The sequence below is a fragment of the Sinohyriopsis cumingii genome, chromosome 14 (assembly GCF_028554795.1).
Source record: "Sinohyriopsis cumingii isolate HCF-2022 chromosome 14, ASM2855479v2, whole genome shotgun sequence".
NCBI lineage: Eukaryota > Metazoa > Mollusca > Bivalvia > Unionida > Unionidae > Sinohyriopsis > Sinohyriopsis cumingii.
In genome coordinates this window covers 81,764,894-81,787,806 of record NC_142974.1, presented here as the reverse complement: position 1 = coordinate 81,787,806, position 22,913 = coordinate 81,764,894, and the positions used below count along the sequence as shown (strand labels likewise).

At 37.2% G+C, this 22,913-nt stretch overlaps 2 protein-coding genes across 2 annotated transcripts in view; one reads left to right on the top strand and one right to left on the bottom strand.

Moving 5' to 3' along the window:
• Positions 1-22,913, bottom strand: part of LOC149784233 (MAM and LDL-receptor class A domain-containing protein 1-like) — a 262,408-nt gene that overhangs the window by 15,544 nt on the left and 223,951 nt on the right. Inside the window, exons 52-57 of the mRNA XM_089932965.1 lie at positions 21,480-21,590; positions 18,346-18,466; positions 17,809-17,910; positions 17,410-17,450; positions 11,098-11,269; positions 1,480-1,775 (exon numbers count right to left, since the gene is read on the bottom strand). Coding sequence (XP_089789091.1) covers positions 1,480-1,775; positions 11,098-11,269; positions 17,410-17,450; positions 17,809-17,910; positions 18,346-18,466; positions 21,480-21,590 — 843 coding nt within the window. The remainder of the gene's footprint in view (positions 1-1,479; positions 1,776-11,097; positions 11,270-17,409; positions 17,451-17,808; positions 17,911-18,345; positions 18,467-21,479; positions 21,591-22,913) is intronic.
• LOC149784234 (zinc finger protein 862-like) lies at positions 12,877-16,206 on the top strand. The gene is made up of 7 exons (XM_089933328.1): positions 12,877-13,069; positions 13,298-13,758; positions 13,926-14,044; positions 14,239-14,456; positions 14,890-15,019; positions 15,253-15,517; positions 15,898-16,206. Exons 1-7 carry the CDS (start codon positions 12,892-12,894, stop codon positions 16,204-16,206), a joined length of 1,680 nt encoding a protein of 559 aa, XP_089789454.1. The 5' UTR covers positions 12,877-12,891.

Below are 22,913 nucleotides of genomic sequence, written 5' to 3'. Positions count from 1 at the left end.
GCTTCTGCTTTATGCCCTTTGCCCTCTGCCATAATTGGCTCAGAAGTACGGCAGAAGATCCCAGTTATTTTGAACAGTCTCCTCAAACTGAACAGGATTCTGCTGTTTCAGCTTTTGATATCGATATGGAGGGAAAAAATCAGAGACTGTCTTCCTAGCATCCATACTTTATATCTTGCATTACCTCACCTATGATGGGATGAAGATGGAGATGCTGGAGGATAAGAATGAACTGACATGATATGGAGGAAATAAATCAGTGACTGTCTGAATCCTAGCATCCATACTTTATCTTGCATTGCCTCTGAAGGATGAGAATGATTACTGATATAACTGGGTCCTCTATGAACTCATTCATGTCTAATTCATGTCTACTGTCATGGACAGTTCATAATTTACTGAAATTTTCAATACTAAGGAAGATTTGACAAGAACTTTGGAGAAGCCGGAACTACAGTCACACCTGTCTCTAAAGACTGCAAAGATTATAATCATTATTAGTTACATCATCTTCAGACCATCTACTGAACTAGTGTAAGCAGCAAAAATTGCATCTGCTTAAAACTGCATTGCATGGTCTAGTCGCTTTAATAACACAAACCTTTATGTATTTTTATTTAATGTATGTGTGAATGTATGAGTTTGTGCATGTGTGTGTATGTGTGTGTTAAATGATGATATATGACTATATTATTATCAACTAGTTTTGTTTGAATATGTACTACTATATTTTCTTGCCTTTTTATTTAGACATAAACCTCCAGGTATTTTCTATAGGATTATAGTAATATGATTCATTCTCAATTGTAGCTTGAAACATTTTTGGGTCATGTGTATTGATGCTCAATGAGACCACAATCCCCAAAATCCCCGCAGCATGTCTGGCAGTTTGGCAAGTTCAGAAATCTAAAAATAGTTTTGGAATTATGCCTGGAAACTAAAGTTTGGATAATCGATGGATGGACCAACAAATAACAAAGCTAATAGAATTAAAACAGACATATAGATGGATATAGCAAAAGTTACATAGACCTAAAAAAAGAAATAAAATGTATGTCACTAAAGTATCAAAATCAAGACACAGTGACTTAGTTTGGTATGGCATCTGCATACCAAGTTTCCTCAGTGTATGTGAAATAATTGAGGGTACAGTGTAAGGATAGTACAAAGTACATAAGTCACTCAAGCATAAAAAATTATGAAAATGACCTAGCTTTGGTATGGTTGAATTTCTCATCCTGAAGTCATTAAAGGTCCTTTTGAGTTTTTATTAGAATGAACTTACAGCCACCTGGTAGTATGCAAATGGTTATGCTATTTCCCATTTAAGTTAGATTGTTTCCTCTGTGTTGTGAGACCAGTGGACCTTCACCAGCTTGTGAAAACAAGCTGCCAGGATTTATGTAATTCATGTGAATTAAATGAAATTAAAGTATTAAGATTTGTCATTAAAGAAGCCACATTATTAAAGTGCTTTACCTCTGTTGATATAATTCTGGTTATATCCCCATCCACTGACATAGCATTCTGCATTATATCCTGCATTTAGCATTTCTTCAACAGTTCTTCTGGATGCAATGCAAATAGGCCGGACATAGTCATTGAAGATAATTGGTTGACTGAAGTAGAGCAGACTGACGTCATTGTCCAAATCTGCATTGAAGTATGGATGAACATGTGTCCGCGATGGGTTGTACAAATGTCCTTGATTGCCATCTAAAGTGTTCGATCCAACATCTAAGACCCCAACTCTGACAGAGTATGACTTGAATATTCTGAGAAAAAAGAAATGGAATTAGCAATGCCAACATCACACAGATTTCCAATATAAACCTGTATAGAAAATTGCTGTCAAGTTAAACAGCACAAAAGATTGTTGGTTCCTAATTGATCATAGAGCTGAATCATGAATGAAATGTACAGGCTTTATAAAGAAATGGACAGTACTATGCATCAGTCATGTAAATGAAACATACAGGGATTTTACCTGCTAGAAAATTAATAGCTAGACAGGGCTTTTGTTGCTGATGTGACTCAATCATACTGATATTTTACATACTATATAAGGAAATGGATAGCTAGACAGCTTTCATTGCTCATGTGACTCAATCATACTGGGATTTTACATGCTATATAAGGAAATAATAATAATGAGGACTTTGTATAGCGCCTAATCTTTAGAAGCTCTAAGTGCTTTACAACATTAGACAACACCTATAAGATAAAAAACATATAATGATATGATCACAAAAACAAACACCATGAAATTAGAAAACATTAAAGTAGGAAACATTAGTTAGATCTTTAAGTTTGTTCTTGCAGTCGAAATAAGTGAGTTTTGAGAGCACTCTTGAATGGGATCACTGTGTAATTGTGTCTAAGTTCATTGTTGCTGGGCCCTTGTTGCTGGGCCCTGGTATGCAAAAAAATGCTGTCCATATGACTTTGTTTTCATAGTGAGAATAATGAGTATAGGATTGTCAGAAGAGGAGCGTAAGTATCTTGCTGGTGTGTACACATGGGTGAGGTCAGATAGGTATGTTGGACTAGAGTCCGACAGTGAAACGTAGTACAGAGAACAAATTTTGTGCTTGATTCTGGATCAAATGGATAGCCAGTGTAGGGTACAGAGCAGCGGGGAGGTGTGCTCTGATCGTGGTACTCTGAGTATGATCTGAGCAACTGTGTTTTGAACTTTTTGAAGTTTCTGGAGTAGATATTGAGATGAACCAGACAGAATTGAGTTACAATAGTCCAGTATTGAAAGTACTAATGAACACACAAGTGTTTTAATGGCATCAACTGAAAGATATTTGCGAATTGAACTGATGCGTCTCAGCTAAAGATATGCAGCCTTGCATATGTTCATGACATGTTGGTGCAACGTGAGAGTACTGTCAACTGAAAGATATTTGCAAATTGAACTGATGCGTCTCAGCTAAAGATATGCAGCCTTGCATATGTTCATGACATGTTGGTGCAATGTGAGAGTACTGTCCAGAGTAACACCTAGGTTTCATACTGATTGTGTGAATTTAATGTTGGTGTTACTGATATTTATTTTTTATGTAAAGGATGTGAATGAGAAAGTCTTTTTGTTGTAATCAGAATGGCCTCAGTTTTATCATCATTCATCTGCAGCTTGTTACATGTCATCCATGATTTGACATCAGAAATGAACCTATCTACACCTTGGATGGTAGCATCAACTTCAGTTGGGTGGCTAGATTTGTATATTTGGGTGTCATCAGCGTACAATTGGTGAGATACTGGATGATGATCTATGACACTTGAGAGTGACTAAGTGTACAGAATGAAGAGAACAGGTCCAAGAACAGACCCCTGTGGAACACCACAGCATAGATCAATTGGGTTGGAGTGTATTCCATTTGCAGATACAATTTGTGTCCTGTTGACCAAGTAGGACTTGAACCACAGTAAGGCTGTATCATGAATGCCAAATATATGCTTGAGATGGTGAAGTAATATATCATGGTCTATTCTGTCAAATGCTGCAGACAAATCAAGGAGGGTGAGGACTGTAATCTTTCCTCTATCCAACGCAGAGAGAATGTCATTAACTACTTTTAGAAGAGTAGTTTCAGTACTGTGGCAAGGTCGATATGCAGATTGTACATTGCTAAAAAGACTGAATTCAAATGAGATACAAGCTGGGATAGAACAACCTTTTCTATGATTTTTGATATAAATGGGAGATTAGAAACTTGGCAGTAGTTCTTTAAATCGTCATGGTCTAGTGTTGGTTTCTTCCGCAGAGGCTTAACAATGGCAGTTTTGAAAAATGATGGGAATTCCCCGGATGAGAGAGAGGTATTAATAACATCAGTTAGTGAAAGCAATACTGGATCTAAGCACTCATGCAGCAGTGACATTGGAATTGGATCAAGTTCACATGACTTTGGTGCACTCTTCATCAGGATTGTATGTACGAAATCCATAGAGACAGGTTCAAATGCTGCTAATGGTTGCCGCTCAAATTTTGTATCCCAACTGTATGGATAGCTAGACAGCTTTCATGAATATGGTCATGTGACTCAATCATACTGGGAATTTACATGCTAATATAAGGAAATGGATAGCTAGACAACTTTCATTACTCATGTGACTCAGTGATGCATAAAGGGATTACTATATAAGGAAATGGATAGCTAGACAGCTTTCATTGGTCATGTGACTCAATCATACAGGGATTTTACATGCTATATAATGAAATGTATAGTTAGACAGCTTTCATTGGTCATGCGATTCAATCATACTGGGATTTTACCTGCTATATAAGGAAATGGGATAGCTAGACATTTTTGATCAGCCATGTGCTTGAATCATATGAGGATATTACCTGCAGCTATATAAGGAATTAGACACAGCTTCCTTCAAACCTTACTTCTAAAGTTTTTAAAAGAATCAGTTTAGAAAAGATATAATATGAACATAACTGAACAGCATTATCAAATGGAAATAAAAACCATTGCTGTTTAGTAATTATCAATGCAGCTTATGCATAATCCAAATGAGGCATATGTCAAAGTCTGAAGCCTGTTGAAATTTCCTTCTGTAAAAAAAAATTCTAGTAGCCCTTGGCTATATTTTGTCTCCTATTAGCTTATTTTAACACTATTATAAAACCATGTTTTTACAACTTTCTCCATTTGTTTATTTATATTTTATCTATAAGTATCTCTCTTGGCATCGGTCCAACTTCAGGATATGATGGTGTAGCTTCCTGTTGGGTGTCCTATTTGCACCTTATCGAGTGGCTGAAGAGTCCGACTAAAGAGAGTTTGATGCAGGTGAACATCGGTGCTTGTTGAGGCTATTGTTTTTTCTTCTTCCTCCTGGCTCTCTTTGCACTGAGGTTTGCATTTATTGCTTCCTTGACAGTTAGACTCCAGGTTGATAGCTCTCCAAGTAGTTGACACTGATGTTGGCATTCTTCATGTCCTTCTTGCAGACATCTTTGAAATGTAGATATGGCTGTCCAGTCAGTCATGCACTTTCTGCTAGCTTGCTGCATAGCAGATCCTTGGGAATGTGGCCTGGGGTACATTCTCGTGTCATGGCTGAGCCAGCAAAGGTGCCTCTCGTTGAGAATGGAGAACATGCTATTCATGTTGGTGCATTCCAGAACCTCTGTGTTGAGTACATTGCCCTTCCACTGGATGTGCAGAATGCATCAAAGGCATCTCAGGTGAAAGCTGATGAGTTTCCTCTCGTGTCTTGCATAGGTGGTCCATGTCTTGCTGCTGTAGAGGTGTGTGCTGAGCACGAAGGCCTGTTAGATATGCACTTTCATATTATCAGTGAGGCTGGGCTTGTTCCAGACCCTCTGGTTCAGTCTGGCTATAACTGCTGCAGCCTTGGTAATCCTGCCATTAACCTCAGAATCAATTGACAGTGAGCTGGAGATGGTGGACCTGAGGTATGTGAAGTTCTCAACAACTTCCAGGTTGTACCCATCAATGGTGATGGTGGGAGGGGAGCCTGCATCCTGCACCATGACATTCATTTTCTTCAGAATGATGGTCAGTCCAAACTCCTTACAGGCATGGGAGAGGCAGCATACCAGCTGTTTTAGTCCATCTTCTGAGTGCGATGTCAAGGCTGCATAGTCAGTGAAGAGCAATTCACAGATCAGAACCTTATGACTTTAGTCTTAGCACAGAGAAGGGCGATGTTGAACAGCTTGCCATCAGCCATGGTATGGATGTACACTCCCTTGCTGCAGTACATGAATGCGTACTGGAGGAACATGGAGAAGAAAATGGCAAAGAGTGTCAGCACAAGGACTCAGCCTTGCTTCAGTCCACTGCTGACTGGTAAGGCTTCTGATGTTGTGCCATTGAAGCACACTGTGCTGTGCATGTTCTCATGGAACAATGTGATGACATTGAAAGTTGGGGGGGGGGGGCAGCCGATCTTCTGCAGGAGCTTGAAGAGTCCACTCCAACTGACCAGGTCAAACACATTTCATTAGGTCTATGAAGGCAATGTAGAAGGGCATCTGCTGCTCATGACACTTTTCCTGCAGTTGCTATGGTCTCCTTAGTTCTCGTACAAAGTGGCTATGTTGTAGTATGTGCAAGGGCTGGAGCAGTGCTGATTTCCCACTCATGAGGACTTCAGGCAGGATGCCATTCCTCCCAGGAGCCTTAACACAAGTGAGGTAATTGATGGCTTTTCCAAGCTCTGCCAGGGTGGGTGATGTGTCTAGTTCCTCCATGACTGGCGGGTCTGGGATGGTGTCCAGGGTGGTGTTGGTGATGACGATTTGGGTTGCATACAGCTCAAGATAGTGCACAACCCATTGCTGCAACTGTTTTCCCTGGTCTGTGATGACTTTGCCCTTCTTGGACTTGATGGGGGTGGTCTTGGAGTGGGGGGCCTGTCGCCTTCTTGATACCATCGTATGGTGCAGAGGTTCAGCCAGTAGGTGTTGGTGCAGTGGCAGGTGGTCTGCTGGGCATTGTTCCTGGCAGTCCTGAGGGCTTGTAGTGTACTAAGTGCTAGGTGCAGCCTTGTATGCCAAGAGGGCTTTCCTCTTTGGCTCAATCATGGGCTCCATCTCCTCCCAGTTGGCCTCATACTAGTCTGCATTTTTGCATTCCTTCTTCCTGTACACAGTGATGGCTAAATTGTACATGGAGGTGGGACCACTTGGAGTTGATGGTGTCATCAGGTGTCTCTTTGGTGAGAGCCTCCTGCAGTTTGCTGCTGCATCTTCTCTGGGTTGCTTGCACAGCAGGTGTTGATGCATGGGCGACCCTTCTTCATGGCATGGTGCAGCTCCTTATGTATTATTTGCACCTTGCTGGCCACAAGGGAATGGTCCATGTCACAGTCGGCACTGTGGTAGCTGTGGGTGAAGAGGATACTGGCCAGTTCAACATGCCTGATGATGAAAAGGTCTAGCTGGTGCCAGCGGTGGAAATGTGGGTGTCTCCATGACACCTGGTGGATCTCCGTGTTATTCTGTTTCAGTATTGATGTAGTGTAATTTAAAACAAATTCATGTATAATCAACTTTTTAATGAAAATATGTTTTCACTGTAGTGTGTTTTTCATTTTCCTTTCTGTCGTTTTGAAAGTGAAACTTTTTAACCTCTTCTGTTTAAATAGAATCTATATCAAGACTTGCACTGAGATAAGGAAATATCAGTCACGAGGTTATATTATTTGTCCCCTGAAGGGCACACTGCTGAGCAGGAGGACAATTTAATCCTTGTTTAGTAAAAAACACCAAAATAGATTTTTCTTGCTCATTTTACTCCATTCAAATTAAAATAACCATGCACTTTTGAAGTATAGTTAGCAAATTCAACATATAGTATTCATTAAGTACATTTAACTCATTTTTATACAGGTCATCCAGTAATATACTGTTTTATGAAATTCTAAATAATCATCTTGGTAGAATCTGCAATTCTTAGACACCTTTCCCCACAAGAAAAACCCACCTACCATCATGGCTGTTTCTAGTAGAAGAGGGGTTATCTCAATTCCTGGCAATTCTGTTGTGAGATTGAGAGGCTGATTTCCCATCAAAGTGGAACAATCAGAACAAAGAGACACTGATTATTTTGCTTCATGTATCAGCTTTGGAACCTGGAGACGTGTATACATTTGGCAATTCCAATCAATATAAAAATCATCCTATGTTCAGGCATTTTAGATCCGGGACTGGCAAGACAAATGGTGGGATTTTGGCAGTCCACCTCATCACCAATTGTTCCATCACAGGACTATCCCATCGAGCATCTACCAAGTGAGAAAACGAGGGACAAAGAGACCATTCCATATGTATTAGTTTCTTGTGCCAGAGGCCACAAATACATTAGCCGATTTAGGATATGCTGAACTTGGACATGAATTTGGTTTTGAATACACCATTCTAGAAAACCCCAAACAAGAATACGGGATGATGGTTCTGCTTCGTTGCTTCAGATCAATCACCACTGTGGAGTTGTTGGGCACAATAACTCCATTCACATTTAGGTTCTACAGTGACCAATGTAAAGCTTTCAAAACGGTTTTCATCTAGAGACTATTGAGATATAAATAACAATCCTGAGGGGACCATACACCCCAAAATGGTTGGAGACACTCTTATTACTCGAAATTTTTATTTCCAGACCAAAATATTATCAAGGTATGAGATATCCTTGTTGACAATTAGATGAAGAACATGCAGGTAACATGGGAAATCATGTCCATCTCCAAAACATAACTAGCCTTGTGTTTTGTAGCCTGTTATTTTTGTAGGTGAATCAAAGGAAGCCATGTAAGTGGGGATGCGAAGTCAGGCCTCCTGCAAGTCTCCCCAGGGGATGGCACTTAGAACTCATTGCTGCATTTCGTTGTGAACGCAAGAGCACGAGTTGATTGAATGTGCATAGGTTGATAACCAAGTTATAAGTTCTGTGTTTATAGCTGAAGGAACTGTAGCCAAAGGTTTAGGAGGTGAGCTGAACATGATACTGAGTCCCCACAAAACCACTTGTCAGGTCATATTTATCCCCATTTGGCAATGATTGAAGCCTTCTGGCTACTAGGATCTGTGATAAGGGCAGGGGTGGGGGCATGAATGTTGGTCATTTGAGATGAGAGGGTCTCATGGAAACTCTGACACAATGATCGAACTCCCTTTGACTCTTTGCACTTTGTTTATTAAAACTGGTTCTTGACAGTTGAATATTTGGTAGGTTTGCTTCACCGTGGTCTGTGCTTTAGGAAATCCCTGAGACATTTTGTTGGTTGCCTTACAAATCCTTCTGCCCTTTGCTGAGGCTGGCAAGACTGGAATTCTTTGCTTGTTTGGGTTCAAGGGTGATCTGCATGTCATGGACCAGAATTCCTTCATTATCTGGGTGCAAGTTCTGGGCAAGACTGGAATTCCTTCCTTAACTGGGTACAAGTTCTAAGTAAGACCAGAATTCCTTCTTTATCTGGGTACAAGTTCTAGGGAAGACTGGAATTCCTTCCATATCTGGGTATAACTTCTAGGCAAGGCCAGAATTCATGCTTATCTGGGTACAATTTCTTAGCAAGACAGAAATTACTTTCTTATCAATGTACAAAGTCTAGGCAAGACATGGATTTCTTGCTTATCTGGTTGCAAGTTCTAAACAAGACAGGAATTCCTGGCATATCAGGTTACAAGCTCTAAGGAAGACAGGAATTACATGCTTATTAAGGTAAATGTTCTTGGCAGGACATGAATTCCAATCAGAGTATATACTCTATGTGTAAAGTAATATTACACTTTCATTTGAATATAGCAAATGACAGAAGATAAATGAAATTCAAAAACTGTAAAAGAAAAGAATCTTAACAAAGTTGTCACTGCTGTCAACATTCATGTTGTTGCTACCAGAAAAGTGAAAACTCTCTGCTCACTGGCATGACCAAAATGTAAGGCAAGGTGTTGGATGACCCAGTTAGGATATTAAACACCATAAGCAAGACCCATATGCCATGTGGGTCTACTTGCATTGTGAGATAAGGTGTTGTGATGACCCAGTTAGGATAATAAACACCATAAGCATGACCCAAATGCATATGACTTGATAGGGTCCAGTAGGATATATACTGTCTGAGAGTAGAGATATGGTTGCTGACTGCCGTAACTTCAAGATTTGTGCTGTCTGGTCGAATTTTGGAAGTTGATCTTAAAATGTACATTACAAGAATGAAAGAATCCATGTTAATTTCCCTTTGAACTTTACTCCAAACACTGAAATTCTTGTTTTCATGCTGCCTTTCATGTGATATTCTGTTTGTTTAGATTTTGGTGTTTTAGAATTGGGAGATAACACTTGCTTAGGTATTAAAAAATATTAAATTCTCATACCAAACCAACAAGTTTTATGCCACCTACATTCTTTTAAGTAATGTCTAATCCAACTACTGGGTATATTCTGACATCTTTGATCCTTTCAATGTTACTACTAACCACACATACAATCCAATTAATTTTAGGTATTGGTTGTTGTCAATTGAATTTGCAGTTAAAAGTGTCATGCACAAGCAAGTCCACTCGCAGTCACATGATCACCGGACATCTTTTATGAGAAATATAATGTGCATGAAACAAGCTGAGAGGAAAATATTAAAAGAAAAATAGAAAATTGTATGGTGAGAAGATCTGATGACCTGATTGGGATTGTAAATGGAACAACCACTGACAAGGCACACATAATGTCTTTCTACTTACACTGTACAGTGAGAAGCTCTGATGACCTGATTGGGATTTTAAATGGAACAACCACTAACAAGGCACAAATAATGTCTTTCTACTTACACTGTACAGTGAGAAGCTCTGATGACACTGATTGGGATTTTAAATGGAACAACTACTGACAAGGCAAAACAATGTCTTTCTACTTGCATTGTAAGGTGAGATCTGATGACCTGATTGGGATTTTAAATGGAACAACCACTGACAAGGCAAAATAATGTCTTTCTACTTACATTGTACAGTGAGAAGCTCTGATGACCTAATTGGGATTTTAAATGGAACAACCACTGACAAGGCAAAATAATGTCTTTCTATTTACATTGTACAGTGAGAAGCTCTGATGACCTGATTGGGATTTTAAATGGAACAACCACTGACAAGGCACAAATAATGTCTTTTTACTTACACTGTACAGTGAGAAGCTCTGATGACCTGATTGGGATTTTAAATGGAACAACCACTGACAAGGCAAAATAATGTCTTTCTACTTACATTGTACAGTGGGGCCCCGAGTGGCCGAGTGGTCTAAAGCGCTCTTCGTTACGGATCACTGCCATCTCACCTCTGTCTGCGGCAGTTTGAGTCTAAGATTCAGCCAATGTGGGTATGTGAGAAAGCTTGCCAGTAGCTTCTCGAGGGTCGGTGGTTCTTTCCGGGGTTTTCCCGGGTTCTTCCTCCACCATTAATACTGGCCGCCATGTATAGCCTATCGTGTGCTGAAAAATGGCGTTAAGCCCCACGACAACAACAACAACAACAACAACATTGTACAGTGAGAAGCTCTGATGACCTGATTGGGATAAATAATATAAGCAAGAAAAATATTATGTAGGTCTACTTACTCTATGCAATGAGCAGCTGTGAGGACCCAGTTAGGATGTATTATAGAACCACCACAAATAAAATTTTCATTTTTGAAGAGTGCTATTTGCCATGGTAGCTGACCAAGTACTGCATCACGACCATGAAGAATTTTTGGCAATCTGCTATCATCAAAGATGGTGGTACCACATTCTAAGGAAATAAATTCAAGGTAAAGTGAAATTTACATCAATTACACTGGTCATTAGCCTCTCATAGTATCATGTTAAATTAGTAAAAATCTAACCTCATCAATAATCATCTTGCATAATTTACAACAGTGATCACTAATTGGATTGAGATACTACATTAACATGTAGTGAAATATTTGAACTGATATTAAGTGTTGAGCATTCTTGTGTTCATGCGAATGTACACAAAACATATTTAAGGAAACAAAAGCAATATTTCCTGGTCCATTGAACATAAAGTAACTGAACCTAAGGTCAATATCAGTATTCAATGGCCAAGTGCACATGAATTAACTACACCTTAAAGGACAATATAAATATTGACTGGTCCAATGTACATAATTGTTGGATTAATAATATTGTCTGGTCAAATGTACATAATTGTTGGATTAATAATATTGACTGGTCCAATGTACATAATTGTTGGATTAATAATATTGACTGGTCCAATGTACATAATTGTTGGATTAATAATATTGACTGGTCCAATGTACATAATTGTTGGATTAATAATATTGTCTGGTCCAATATACATAATTGTTGGATTAATAATATTGATTGGTCCAATGTACTTAATTGTTGGATTAATAATATTGACTGGTGCCTCAGAATGCTAGTTGAGAAAGTTTAAGTCCCTTATTGTGTATCAGTACAAGCAAAAACATACAATTATGCGAGATGATCACTACAAAAATGGTGGACTAGTGGATTGGAAGGCAGCCTTCCCGAAAGCCGTCGGTCCGTTGGACATGACCGACAAATTTTTACCCGGACCGACAGTTTGTTAGTCGGCATCGGACCGACTGTCCGGCAGTTTTCTCACTCTGCACCGCTCGAGTAGTCGTTCTTGAATCTAGTTTGTTAAACAGATTTTCATTGGTTACAAGCTTTTGAGCGATCCAATCGCTACGCCTGTTATAAACAGTTATGCGGCTCACCTGTCATCATGGCATCGTTGAAATATTACGACGGAGCGAAACCAGGGAAAAAAAGAAAACTATCTTATGAAGAATTGAAAGAAAAGAAAAAGGATTATGAAAAACATAGGGTTGAAAAACCTTTAATGATAAATGGAAAGAAAACAGAGACTGGTTAATATTTGATGAAATAAAGCAAGTTATGCAGTGTGCCATGTGTCTCAGTTTCTATGGCAAGAAAGCGAGGTCTGATGAAAATTTGCAAAACACAAACGCGTTTATCGCCGGATGTACAAATTTTAGAATGTCAACAATAAATGATCATGAACTTTCCAAGTCCCACAAAAAAGCATCAGAGTTTGTTTCAGGCAGACAGAAAACTGCTCAGGAAAAACTAGGGTCAGAAGCCGGCAAAGCACTTAGGCAATTAAAGGCAGCTGAAAAAAGTAGATTAGTGCATTTGTTCAGAAATGCACCTGCAGTAGCCAAAAATAATCGTCCACTATCAGATTATACATGGCTGTGTGAAACTGACAAAGCTAAACAATTAGACATAGGCAGTACATATATTAATGACAAAGATGCTGCAGATTTCATACACAGTATAGCACAGACAGAGAAGCAAAAATCTGTCAATCTTATAGAGTATAATCCATTTTTTGCCTTTATGATGGATGGAAGTACAGATATCTCAGGAGATGAACAGAAGACCATATACATAAGAACTGCAATGAAAGGTGTTGTTAAAGAAAGGTTCCTGAACATCAGCACTCCAAACTCAACAAAGTCTCTGGATCTCTTTAAGAATGTTATGCAGGTCTTCAAGGAGAACAACATCAATGAAAGTATGATTCATTATAAAAGTTTAACAAATTCTGTAAATTTGATTAAATAAGATCAGATTTTTTTTAATTCTACAAAGCAATGATTAAATTTGGTAAAGTGATAATTATTAATAGGTACATTAAAAAACTATTCCAAGAATAAATTAAATTCCTTTATTTGATTAAAGTTAAGATAAATGTTTTTTTGTACAGATTATTATTATAAAAGTTAGTTTTTTGTGTTTATAGAAAAACTAATCGCTATGGGTAGTGATGGAGCCTCCAATATGACAGGAAAACAGTCAGGCTTATCAACGTTGTTGAGGGAACAAGTAAACCCAGAGCTGATCAATGTGCACTGTCATTGTCATCGCCTTGAACTTGCCTTCAGAAATGTTGTTAAGAAAGTAAAACTATATGAAAAACTTATGACACTCCTTATTGGACTCTATTATTTCTACAAGAAAAGTTACAAAAACAAAAAAGGGCTAAAAACATCCATTGAAGCTATGGGAAAAGGTGTATATCCAACGAAAGTCACTGGTACAAGATGGCTGCCTCATTTATTCAGAGCTATTTTTGCATTGTTGAAGACCTACAGAGCACTGGAAGCTCACTTGTCAACAGCAAGCAATGGCAATGCCAAAGCCGAAGGTTTTCTGAAGCTGATGATCGACAAACAGTTGATGATTTTTGTATTGTTTCTACAAGTAAGTATCATTCTTAGCATATTAAGAAAAATCATTCAATTAAAATATGTTTAGATTCTGGACTGATATTAAAATTATCCTCTGCTTTATTGCAGTACACTGTTCCTTTATGATAATTATAGCCAAAAAATTGTAAATTGTTGTAAAACTGTGTCTGTTCTTTTTAGGATGCCTTGGAGCCATCAATGAGACTTTCACTGATGTTGCAGAAACCAGAAATGACATTATCAGACAGTTTATGTTGGGTGGAGTCTACTATTGAGCTACTGTCAGAAAAAAAAGAGAAGTATGTATAGCATATTTGGTGAAAGTGCTTCTGTAGAATGTGAATGTAGTGTTCTGTTTATAAACTGTCAGATATTTGATCACCTTTACACATATAAAAATTTTAATTGCTGAAAATTGTTAGAAATTTAAGAATATTCCTTAACCTGAAGTTTGCAGTCTGTCAAGAGTACCATTTGTATGAATATTTTTTAGGACCTGTGAGGCTGTGAATCAGCTTGTTGTTTCTGGAAAATTTGAAGGAATTGCTTTGAAAGGGGCTACTCCAGCAATGAAATATGCAGCTGAAATTTTGCAAGGTTTCTGTGATGCCATCAAGGAGAGATTCCAGACTGAAGCCAAAAATGTTGTAAATGCTACAAAAATTCTCAGTTTCGGAAGTTGGCCTCTGGCGGGAAGCTCAGAATTTAAAGGTCTATTTTTGCTGCAGTTGAAAATTTCTACAGTTGACAATGTCTTGCACAGTTTGTATAGCTGTTCAGTTTTGTTGTTACTTGCATGTGTTTGCCTTTCTACAGTTGGCAGTGTCTTGCACAGATGGTTTATAGCTGTTAAGTTTTGTTGTTTTTGCATGTGTTTGCCTTTGATGCTGCTTTATTGGTTGTCACCGTTGTGACAAAATTCAGTTTGTGTTTGCATTTTTGCTTGTTTTATTTTTGTTTCTGTTTCATTTTGTCACACAATTGACAGATTTATGAACATGATCATGTTATGAAGAACTGCTCTACACTATCGCAACAACATGGTTCTTTTGTGTTAACCACTTATTGAAATGGAGTGAAGGAATGTACAGGTATAAAATGTGTGGGTTCACATATGTAAGAACTGTTTTTTTTTCTTTTAAAGATTATGGAAATGAAGATGTGAAACTGGTTTACCACCATTTCCAAAAGAGCCTGTCACAAGTGGTTCCTGGCATTTCTGCAGACAGTTTGGTCAATGAATGGAACCTTTTAAAGAAACTGGTTAAAAGAAAGCAAGTAATGCTGTTCTAAGTATAATTAAGGTTTGTAATAACAATAATTCATCCTTATTGTTTTGAATCAAGGAAGCTGAGTTAAAAGAATAAGATGGTTTTTCTCATTTATTAGTTTATCAGGCTTACATAATATTTAGATCTTGAATTTTCCACTTTATCAATCAGTGTTTATTTATCTTTTAATTACTCTTTGTATTACAGTGATAAAAGGTTTGTTTCAACTATTCCAGGTTTGGTGATATTACATCTCTTTCATGGAGTACTGTGTTCAGGCAGACTACAGATCTCAGCGAGATAATGCTGCTAATTGACCTGATGCTGACTGTACCATCAACCATTGTAACCTGCGAGACAGCATTTTCTCAGCTGAAGCTGTTAAAAACTTGTAGACGATCTCGTTTGGGAACTTCCCTATTGAGTGACCTGATGATGGTGAAGCTTGAATCCCCAGAAATTGCTGAATTCAACCCGGAAAGTGCTATTGACATTTGGCTGGTAAGCATTATATGTTCAACTATAAATTGCAAAGTACTAAAAGCAAATAAAAGTATGTAAAAATGTGCAGAATAATTGACATTATACAAACTGATGCAGTTTTCTTTTTAAAGGATAGGAAACCATCAAAGAAACACACATGTTGAATATTTTGTAAATTTCTGCGTTTGAACATTTAGTTTTTGGATTTGGATTAAATTTTGTGGCAGGTGCATTTGAAAAATGCTCATGTTCCTAATGGTTCTGTAAATTTCAACAATTTCAGGCAGAGTCTGTGATGGAAAGAAAACTTACATACAAGAGAAAGAACAAGAAGGAAACAGTCTCAGAACCTCAAACATCACAGGAAGTTATCACACTGTCTGACACTGAACTCTGAGGCTACTGATGATTCCATCAGGGAACCAGTTGATACACAACCATCGACATCACATGTAACAGTTGTTGTTGAAACATCAGTTCCCTCTGGGTCTGTCATAGAAGACCAAGACTTAACCCAGCCTCAAATTGCCAAAGTGGCTGAAACGGTTTCAGCTATTGATAGTGTATATATGTCACTCGAGATGGAAATAAATAAGCTATGCGATGATGATGATATTAACTTGGACACTGAGGAAGAATGTTTAGACTATCAAGATGAACTTGACAATTTTGATAAACTGATCATGTTTACAACAGACTATCAGTGAATTTGACTTAACTTTACTTGATTAACATATGTCATTTACACTTAGAAAATAGAAAACAAAACACGTTACAAAATACCTCAATTTTGTTATATTTTGTCGGTCTGACAGATTTTTTTTCGGTCTGACAGATTTTCAGGTTTTGTCAGACCGAATGTCTGACACTATTTTTTAGCTTTCGGGAAGTCTGGGAAGGTCGCATGTTTGAACCCCAGCAGAGTCATACCAAGGACTTATAAAATAGTACTAATAGCTGCCTCACTGATGCTTAGCATTAAGAGGTTAGTGTTGGGATTGGTTGGCCTGAAGCCAGGATAATGTGACTGGGTGAGACATGATGCCACATGTCTGCAGCATGATACTGCAGTACTAGACATCACTATAAACTGCAACACTGCAGACACTGTAGCAATAACTAAAAAACTGTTAAAGCTACTTTACAAAAATGTAAATCACACACACACACACAATACAAATTTGAGTCTTAGTCCTGTTTTGATCTTACATGTAAATGCGCTGAGATTGTTTAAGTTATTTATAATGTTGAAATCTTAAGAAGACACATATCAATGGAATAAGACCTTCCAGTCTGTGCCCCTGACTTTTGTTTGCCGTGACTTTTACTAGATCTAGTCTTTTTTCAGGTTTGTACCGGAGGTAACTAATATGCCGAATGGAAGTTCATTTATAGCATAAAATAAACAGTTGAAAATGCTATATTTTCAAGAAGAGGCACAAGGGACACATCATAACAGTTTTGAGTCATCATGAATGATATAATATAGGCAGATTATAAAAAGTCTAAGGTTTTAAAATTAATGTATCTTTATTCGACTTTTTCATTGTGTGTGGACACGTCTAGCAATGATAAACTAGCATGCCCATGTTTCAACCTCCTCTTCCATTTGTTTTAAAGTAATATAAGGTTTATATATCAGTATTTAATTCCCCTGACCTGCATTGCATGAAACGGGCTATACAGTATGATCTGTATGAAATGGGATAAAGTGTTTTTATACTTGGAACCATGTGCAACATTATCTGTACAACAGGCGTCAAATCCTGTATGGTGTAATTTGCATGAAAATGACCAACGTGTTTTTGTATCGTAAGTCCTGTACAGTAACTTTTTTATGAATAAGCCTGAATTGTTTGTTTTTTTGTGAGCCGTGTACAAAATTCATAGTAATATACCATCATACTTACCAACGGATGCGCATTTAATCAATACTGAATAACAGGGTTCACTGAAATCAAACAAAAACTCAGAACTAAAACAAGAACTTGGAAGAAAATCAGTAACAAAACTTGAACAAACAAATTTGTGTATTATGCAATACCACCTTGAAATATTTAACTGCTTTTGCTAGGAGAGCATCAAACTCACTAATTTGCATTATTCTAGTGCAAACAACGTCTGAAAACTGACCTAAATAAAAAGAAATTAACTAAGGCATGAAATATTGGTCATATTAACTTTAATTTTTTTATGATTTCTTTAGTTTATTATACCCCAAGACTTATATACACAGGAAGTTGCAGGACTAAACACCATTTCTGTGTAATTAAATAGACCTTTTTATATTTAAAAAAAGAACAACTCACATTGATACTGCATAACCTGGGACAAGGGAGGTAGTAGAATTTGACCGAGGGGTCAACACTGTACCCTGACCATAGGTGTATGATGTGTAATGAGTAGATGTCCTGAAAAAAAGATACATTAGAAATTAGAAAAATGATATCGAAGAATTGGTAAATAAACTAGGTGCAGTATACAAATGATTTTAAAAATAAAAGAATCAGTGATAGTTTTTATCAAAATACTTCCCATGTATTGAGCTTATTTCATCTCACTGCTCCATATAATAGGAAATAGCAAAGATAAACACTTTTACTCTTAATTTTACCATTATCATTTATTTTAATATACAAATGCATCTGCTGTCAAATTCTGTGTTTCAAAAATCAGTGTAAAGAGATAAAGCTGCTGATTGACAACAATTTTGTTTTGAATACTGCTTGTTTATTTCGACAAGCAGGGAGGAAACACAAGTATGAATCAGCATTGAAAAAATGGCCCATTTAATATTTTCCAATAATGTGACCTTGATAAAGATTTGTCTTATCAATTCTACTCACCCTTGCCCAGATAATGAACACAGCATGTTGGCCAGTATCCTGTTCATGTTGTTATAGCAAATTGGGAGATAGGCCGACAACTGAGAATGGTAGATCTGTGACACGTTGTTTGCAACAATCACTGAGAAAAAAAAATGATGAGATACATATTTTCTCTGTAGAAGAATGTGACTGATTATCTAGATGTTTATTTATTATGCTTGCAGATGCAAATTTTGGTTCTTACACTTGGATAAATTTTTACCAGTGTATCCTTTTCTCAAAAACCAAGTGTATTATTCATTTAACATACTTTAACATTATTTAGCATGAGTAGTAATTACATATGTCTTCAGTTCTGGTTAAAATATGACCAGACTAGATATGTGCCTATAAATATTTATGCCACAACTGCCTTCCAAATGAAATGCAGATTTAATATGTGCCCATAAAACATGATGACCCCAATGTACAAGTAAAGAAATCCAGATTTAATCAGATCATTATAATCTACCAATCTGGCTACCTACTGCATGGTTTATCCTGAACTGTGCAAACAAGGTTTTTATCAAAATAAAAGTCCAATGCCCAAAAATGCATAAAAATGAAAGGCCTATTAATTATGGTCACCTGACTGACAGTTACATAACAGCTGACCATTTCACTAAGCAGGTTTATGTAGTATTGAAACAACACAACCCATATATATATATATATATGTTGTATATATATATACAGGGCTGAGCAAATTTTTTTTTAACCACCTTCCAGGACAAGCAGTTTCAGAAAATTCACTAGTCACACCTTTCTCTTCACTAGTCCCACCTTTCCCACCTTACTCATCACTAGTTCCACCTTATTTTTCACTGGTCCCAAAATGGTAATCACTTGCCGAGATTTGATGAGACGTATGTGCTTAATCCATATAAAAAAACACAGAAAAAAAAAACGATATACAACGCAATTATTTCTTAAAAGAATTTAATTTTTCAAAAACATTGGTTGTTATACATTTGGCTTCTTCAGGTTCATGTATATATGTTTTAGGTGATGGATTTGAAAATATGTCCATGTATATGTCTGCCACCTGCACCAGCACTAAGCTAGCAGTTGATAGCTGTGTCTGGGTTAAAGTCCTCAAGCTCTGGTCCATTTGCAGAAATGTTCATTAGCATTTGTAAACTCTTTTGGTTTAAGGAATTCCTTAAAGAAGTCTTGATTAAGTTCATTAAACTAAATCCTCGTTCACACTCAGAAATAGCTACCGCACACTCAGTATCCATCTTATGTTTTATCCCTCCATTTTCAAACAAATTTACCTTCGCTGAATCACCATTATTACCTTGCTTGCGAAAATCATTTAGCAAGCTCATTTTATCCACAGAGTAACTATCAGCTTGCTTGACAACTACTTCTAAAGTGATCATAACATCAATTTTCTCTTATAAGTATGAACTGAAACAACTCATTAATTAGCGTAATTGTTTCGCTTCAAACACAATATCGCACGTGGAAGTTAATCATCTATATAATCAATTTCAATTAAAGAATCATTACTGTCATTTAATCAGTTCATAAAGGAAACCAACACTGATGTCGGTAAAGTACCTTTCATCAATTTAATTACACTGACTCACTGGATTAAAATCATGATTTAGATTGAGTAAACTCATTGCAACAAAACCACTTACAACACTGCTAAATGATCATACAGGCTTTCTTTTGTTTGACGTGTTTTGATTTGTCGATAATTTGGTCGCTTAGCCCAATATGCAGTCAAGCGGTAAAAGGATGTAAATGTATACACTAAGAGGGGTAGAATCAAGTATTCAGTACGCCAAGAGTGCATGATTGGCCAAATAAAGGCAGATATAGTGATTAAAGCACAAATATAAGGACTAGCCCGACTTTTTAAAAAAGTACTTGTCCCAGACTAGCGACTTGGAAAATTTTACTTGTTCGACTTCAAAAATTACTAGTCTGGGACGTTGGGCTATGGGATTTGCTCAGCCCTGATATATATTGTCTTTCAAACATTATATCATTTCTTAATTACATTACTAAAGTCTGTAAACAATTACTTCTTTGGGGGTTTTAAAAGCCATATTTTCTGAAGACTAATTTTGATTTTCAATAGTAATAAGTAATAAGTCCATAACAATTAACATAAATTTTAAAGTTTGTATCTTGTGTATTTCCTGCATGTCTCATGTATGTAGTTTTAAGATTTTTACATAGATTCAAATCATGAGTCACCTGTCTGTGAGCTAGGAATATGCAATGCGTCTGCCCTTTCAAACCATTTTTGACATTTCAACATTTATCCTGGAGTAGGGGTCAGAGTCGATTACCTATTGAAAAGTCGCATTTTTCCAATGTTGCTAAAAAAATTTAATGAAGGTCTCATACTGTTTGTAAAAGAATGATATAACACATAACTCTCAACATATTTATTCTGAGAAAAATGACCGGAGTTCTGTTGTTATCACAGCCAGATTCATAAAATTGAGAGAAGAAGCCAACACATCTGTCACATGATATTGAAAACCTTTGCTGACATCTATTCTTGAATCTGTCTCCAAGCTGCTGTGATAGCGACAGGTGTCTGGTAAAAAAATAGATTTGTTCATTTTAATGGCATTTTAGCACATTATAAATGCCATTTCCAAAGACATGCAGAAGCAGACAACCTGGGCAGAATTCAAACCTGAAATCAAACTAAGCTAGCATGACCCCCTTAAATGCTGGAAACTTAATTCTTCTAAGGCCAAAGCTATAAAGACATGTGCCAAATTTGCTTGAAATTTAATGATTTCTGGTAAAATTAGGCTGTTGACAAGAAAATGTTAGAAGGATATGTAATCTGTGGTATATAACTGTCTAAATGATGATACACATCTTTGGAAATTGAATTCTATTCCAATAACTGCACCCTAACAAACCTTTGTTGTAAAGAGAAAACATAACATGGATGCAATCTTGTCAACTTAGCCAAAGCAGAGGTATTATGATTTTGTCTGTAAAATGGACATATCTAATCTGAGCTGTATAAAAACGGGGTTGGGGTAGGATGCATTGGCATTATATGTAGATAAGTATAGCCGACTAGTTGCTATGATAGCAGACTGGTTGTTAAGATAGCAGTTGTGACTTACCACAGCCATACTCATCTGACTTGTCTCCACATTGTGGAATGCCATCACAACGGTGGGAAGCAGGAACACATACATGATTAGTGCATTCAAACTCACTGGCAGAGCAGTTAGCTGTAAATGTATACCAGTAAAATTAATTTCATAGGACAGTAGAGAGTAAAATTGACGATGAAAAGTAGAAGGTAAATATTAATGCCACAAATGCAATTATATTGTGCACACTGGCCAATAGTGAAAAACAAAGTAAGAGAGAAATGCTGAGAGAGAGAGAGAGAGAGAGAGACAAACAAAACACAATGTAAAAAAGCAAAGGTTAAAACAAATAACTGTAAATATCACAGTCTCCTTTGATGACTTCTGCTAATGCCAATGTCTCTTCAATATCCTCCAAGTAATGGAAACCATTTATTCCAAGTCAAACTTATTTAAAGTCAAGCTTATTGGTCATTACTTGTATAAAATTAAAATGAATACTGCAACAAATGGAACCATCATATCAGGCTACTCAGCTAATGTAAGTAAGAATAGCTGGTATGACCTGTGATTGCTGACCCAGACTGGACGGGTCAACCTGGTTCCCTCTGGAAATTAAGTCCTCTCTAATGGAGCAGATATGCTTATCCTTCTTGCTGTCAATGCTCGGGGTCATGGCTTCGATCCCTGGATGAGTCATACCAAAGACTTATAAAAATGGTACTAACAGCTGCCTCGCTAGGCGCTCAGCATTAAGAGGTTAGTGTTAGGACTGGTTGGCCAGGTGAAAAGAACCACATATCCCAATTGAAATACAGTAGAACCTGTCTTGAAAGACCAAACTTATGTCCCCCGAAAATGGTCTTTCAAGACAGGTGGTCTGTAATGCTAGGTCACAACAGTATATGATCAAAGTCTGTACATGGAGATCCTGGTCTCTCAAAACTGGTGGTCTCTCATAACAACAACAGTTAATGTGAACTCTAAGGTCATCAAGGAAGCTGTCAGGTCATCCTTCAAAGACTCTACTCAGCTGTATCAAAATATCTCAGCCAACCATGAGCAAACATCAAAATTAGTTCAATGAAGATGATGCTGTCATATGGATACTACTGAACAAGAATCGTCAGCTTCAAGAAGATCTGTTTTTGAAGATGACACTTCACAACCTAAGAAGTATTCAGCATCAAGAGGAATGTCAAATGCATAATCAGAGATTTGGAAGAGTCATGGCTGAGTAACAAGGCATATGATATCCAGTCCCATGCAGACATGAATGGCATGAAGAACTTCTTTGATAAATTCCAGAGAATCATTGGGATACAGTCGTCAGGAGTATCTCCAATACTGAGTACCAATGGCACAAAACTGGTCCCTGACAAAGAATGATACAACAATAATGGGCAAAACAAAATTACGGACCCAGTAGATGATAATCTTTCTTTGGAAACCATATGATTT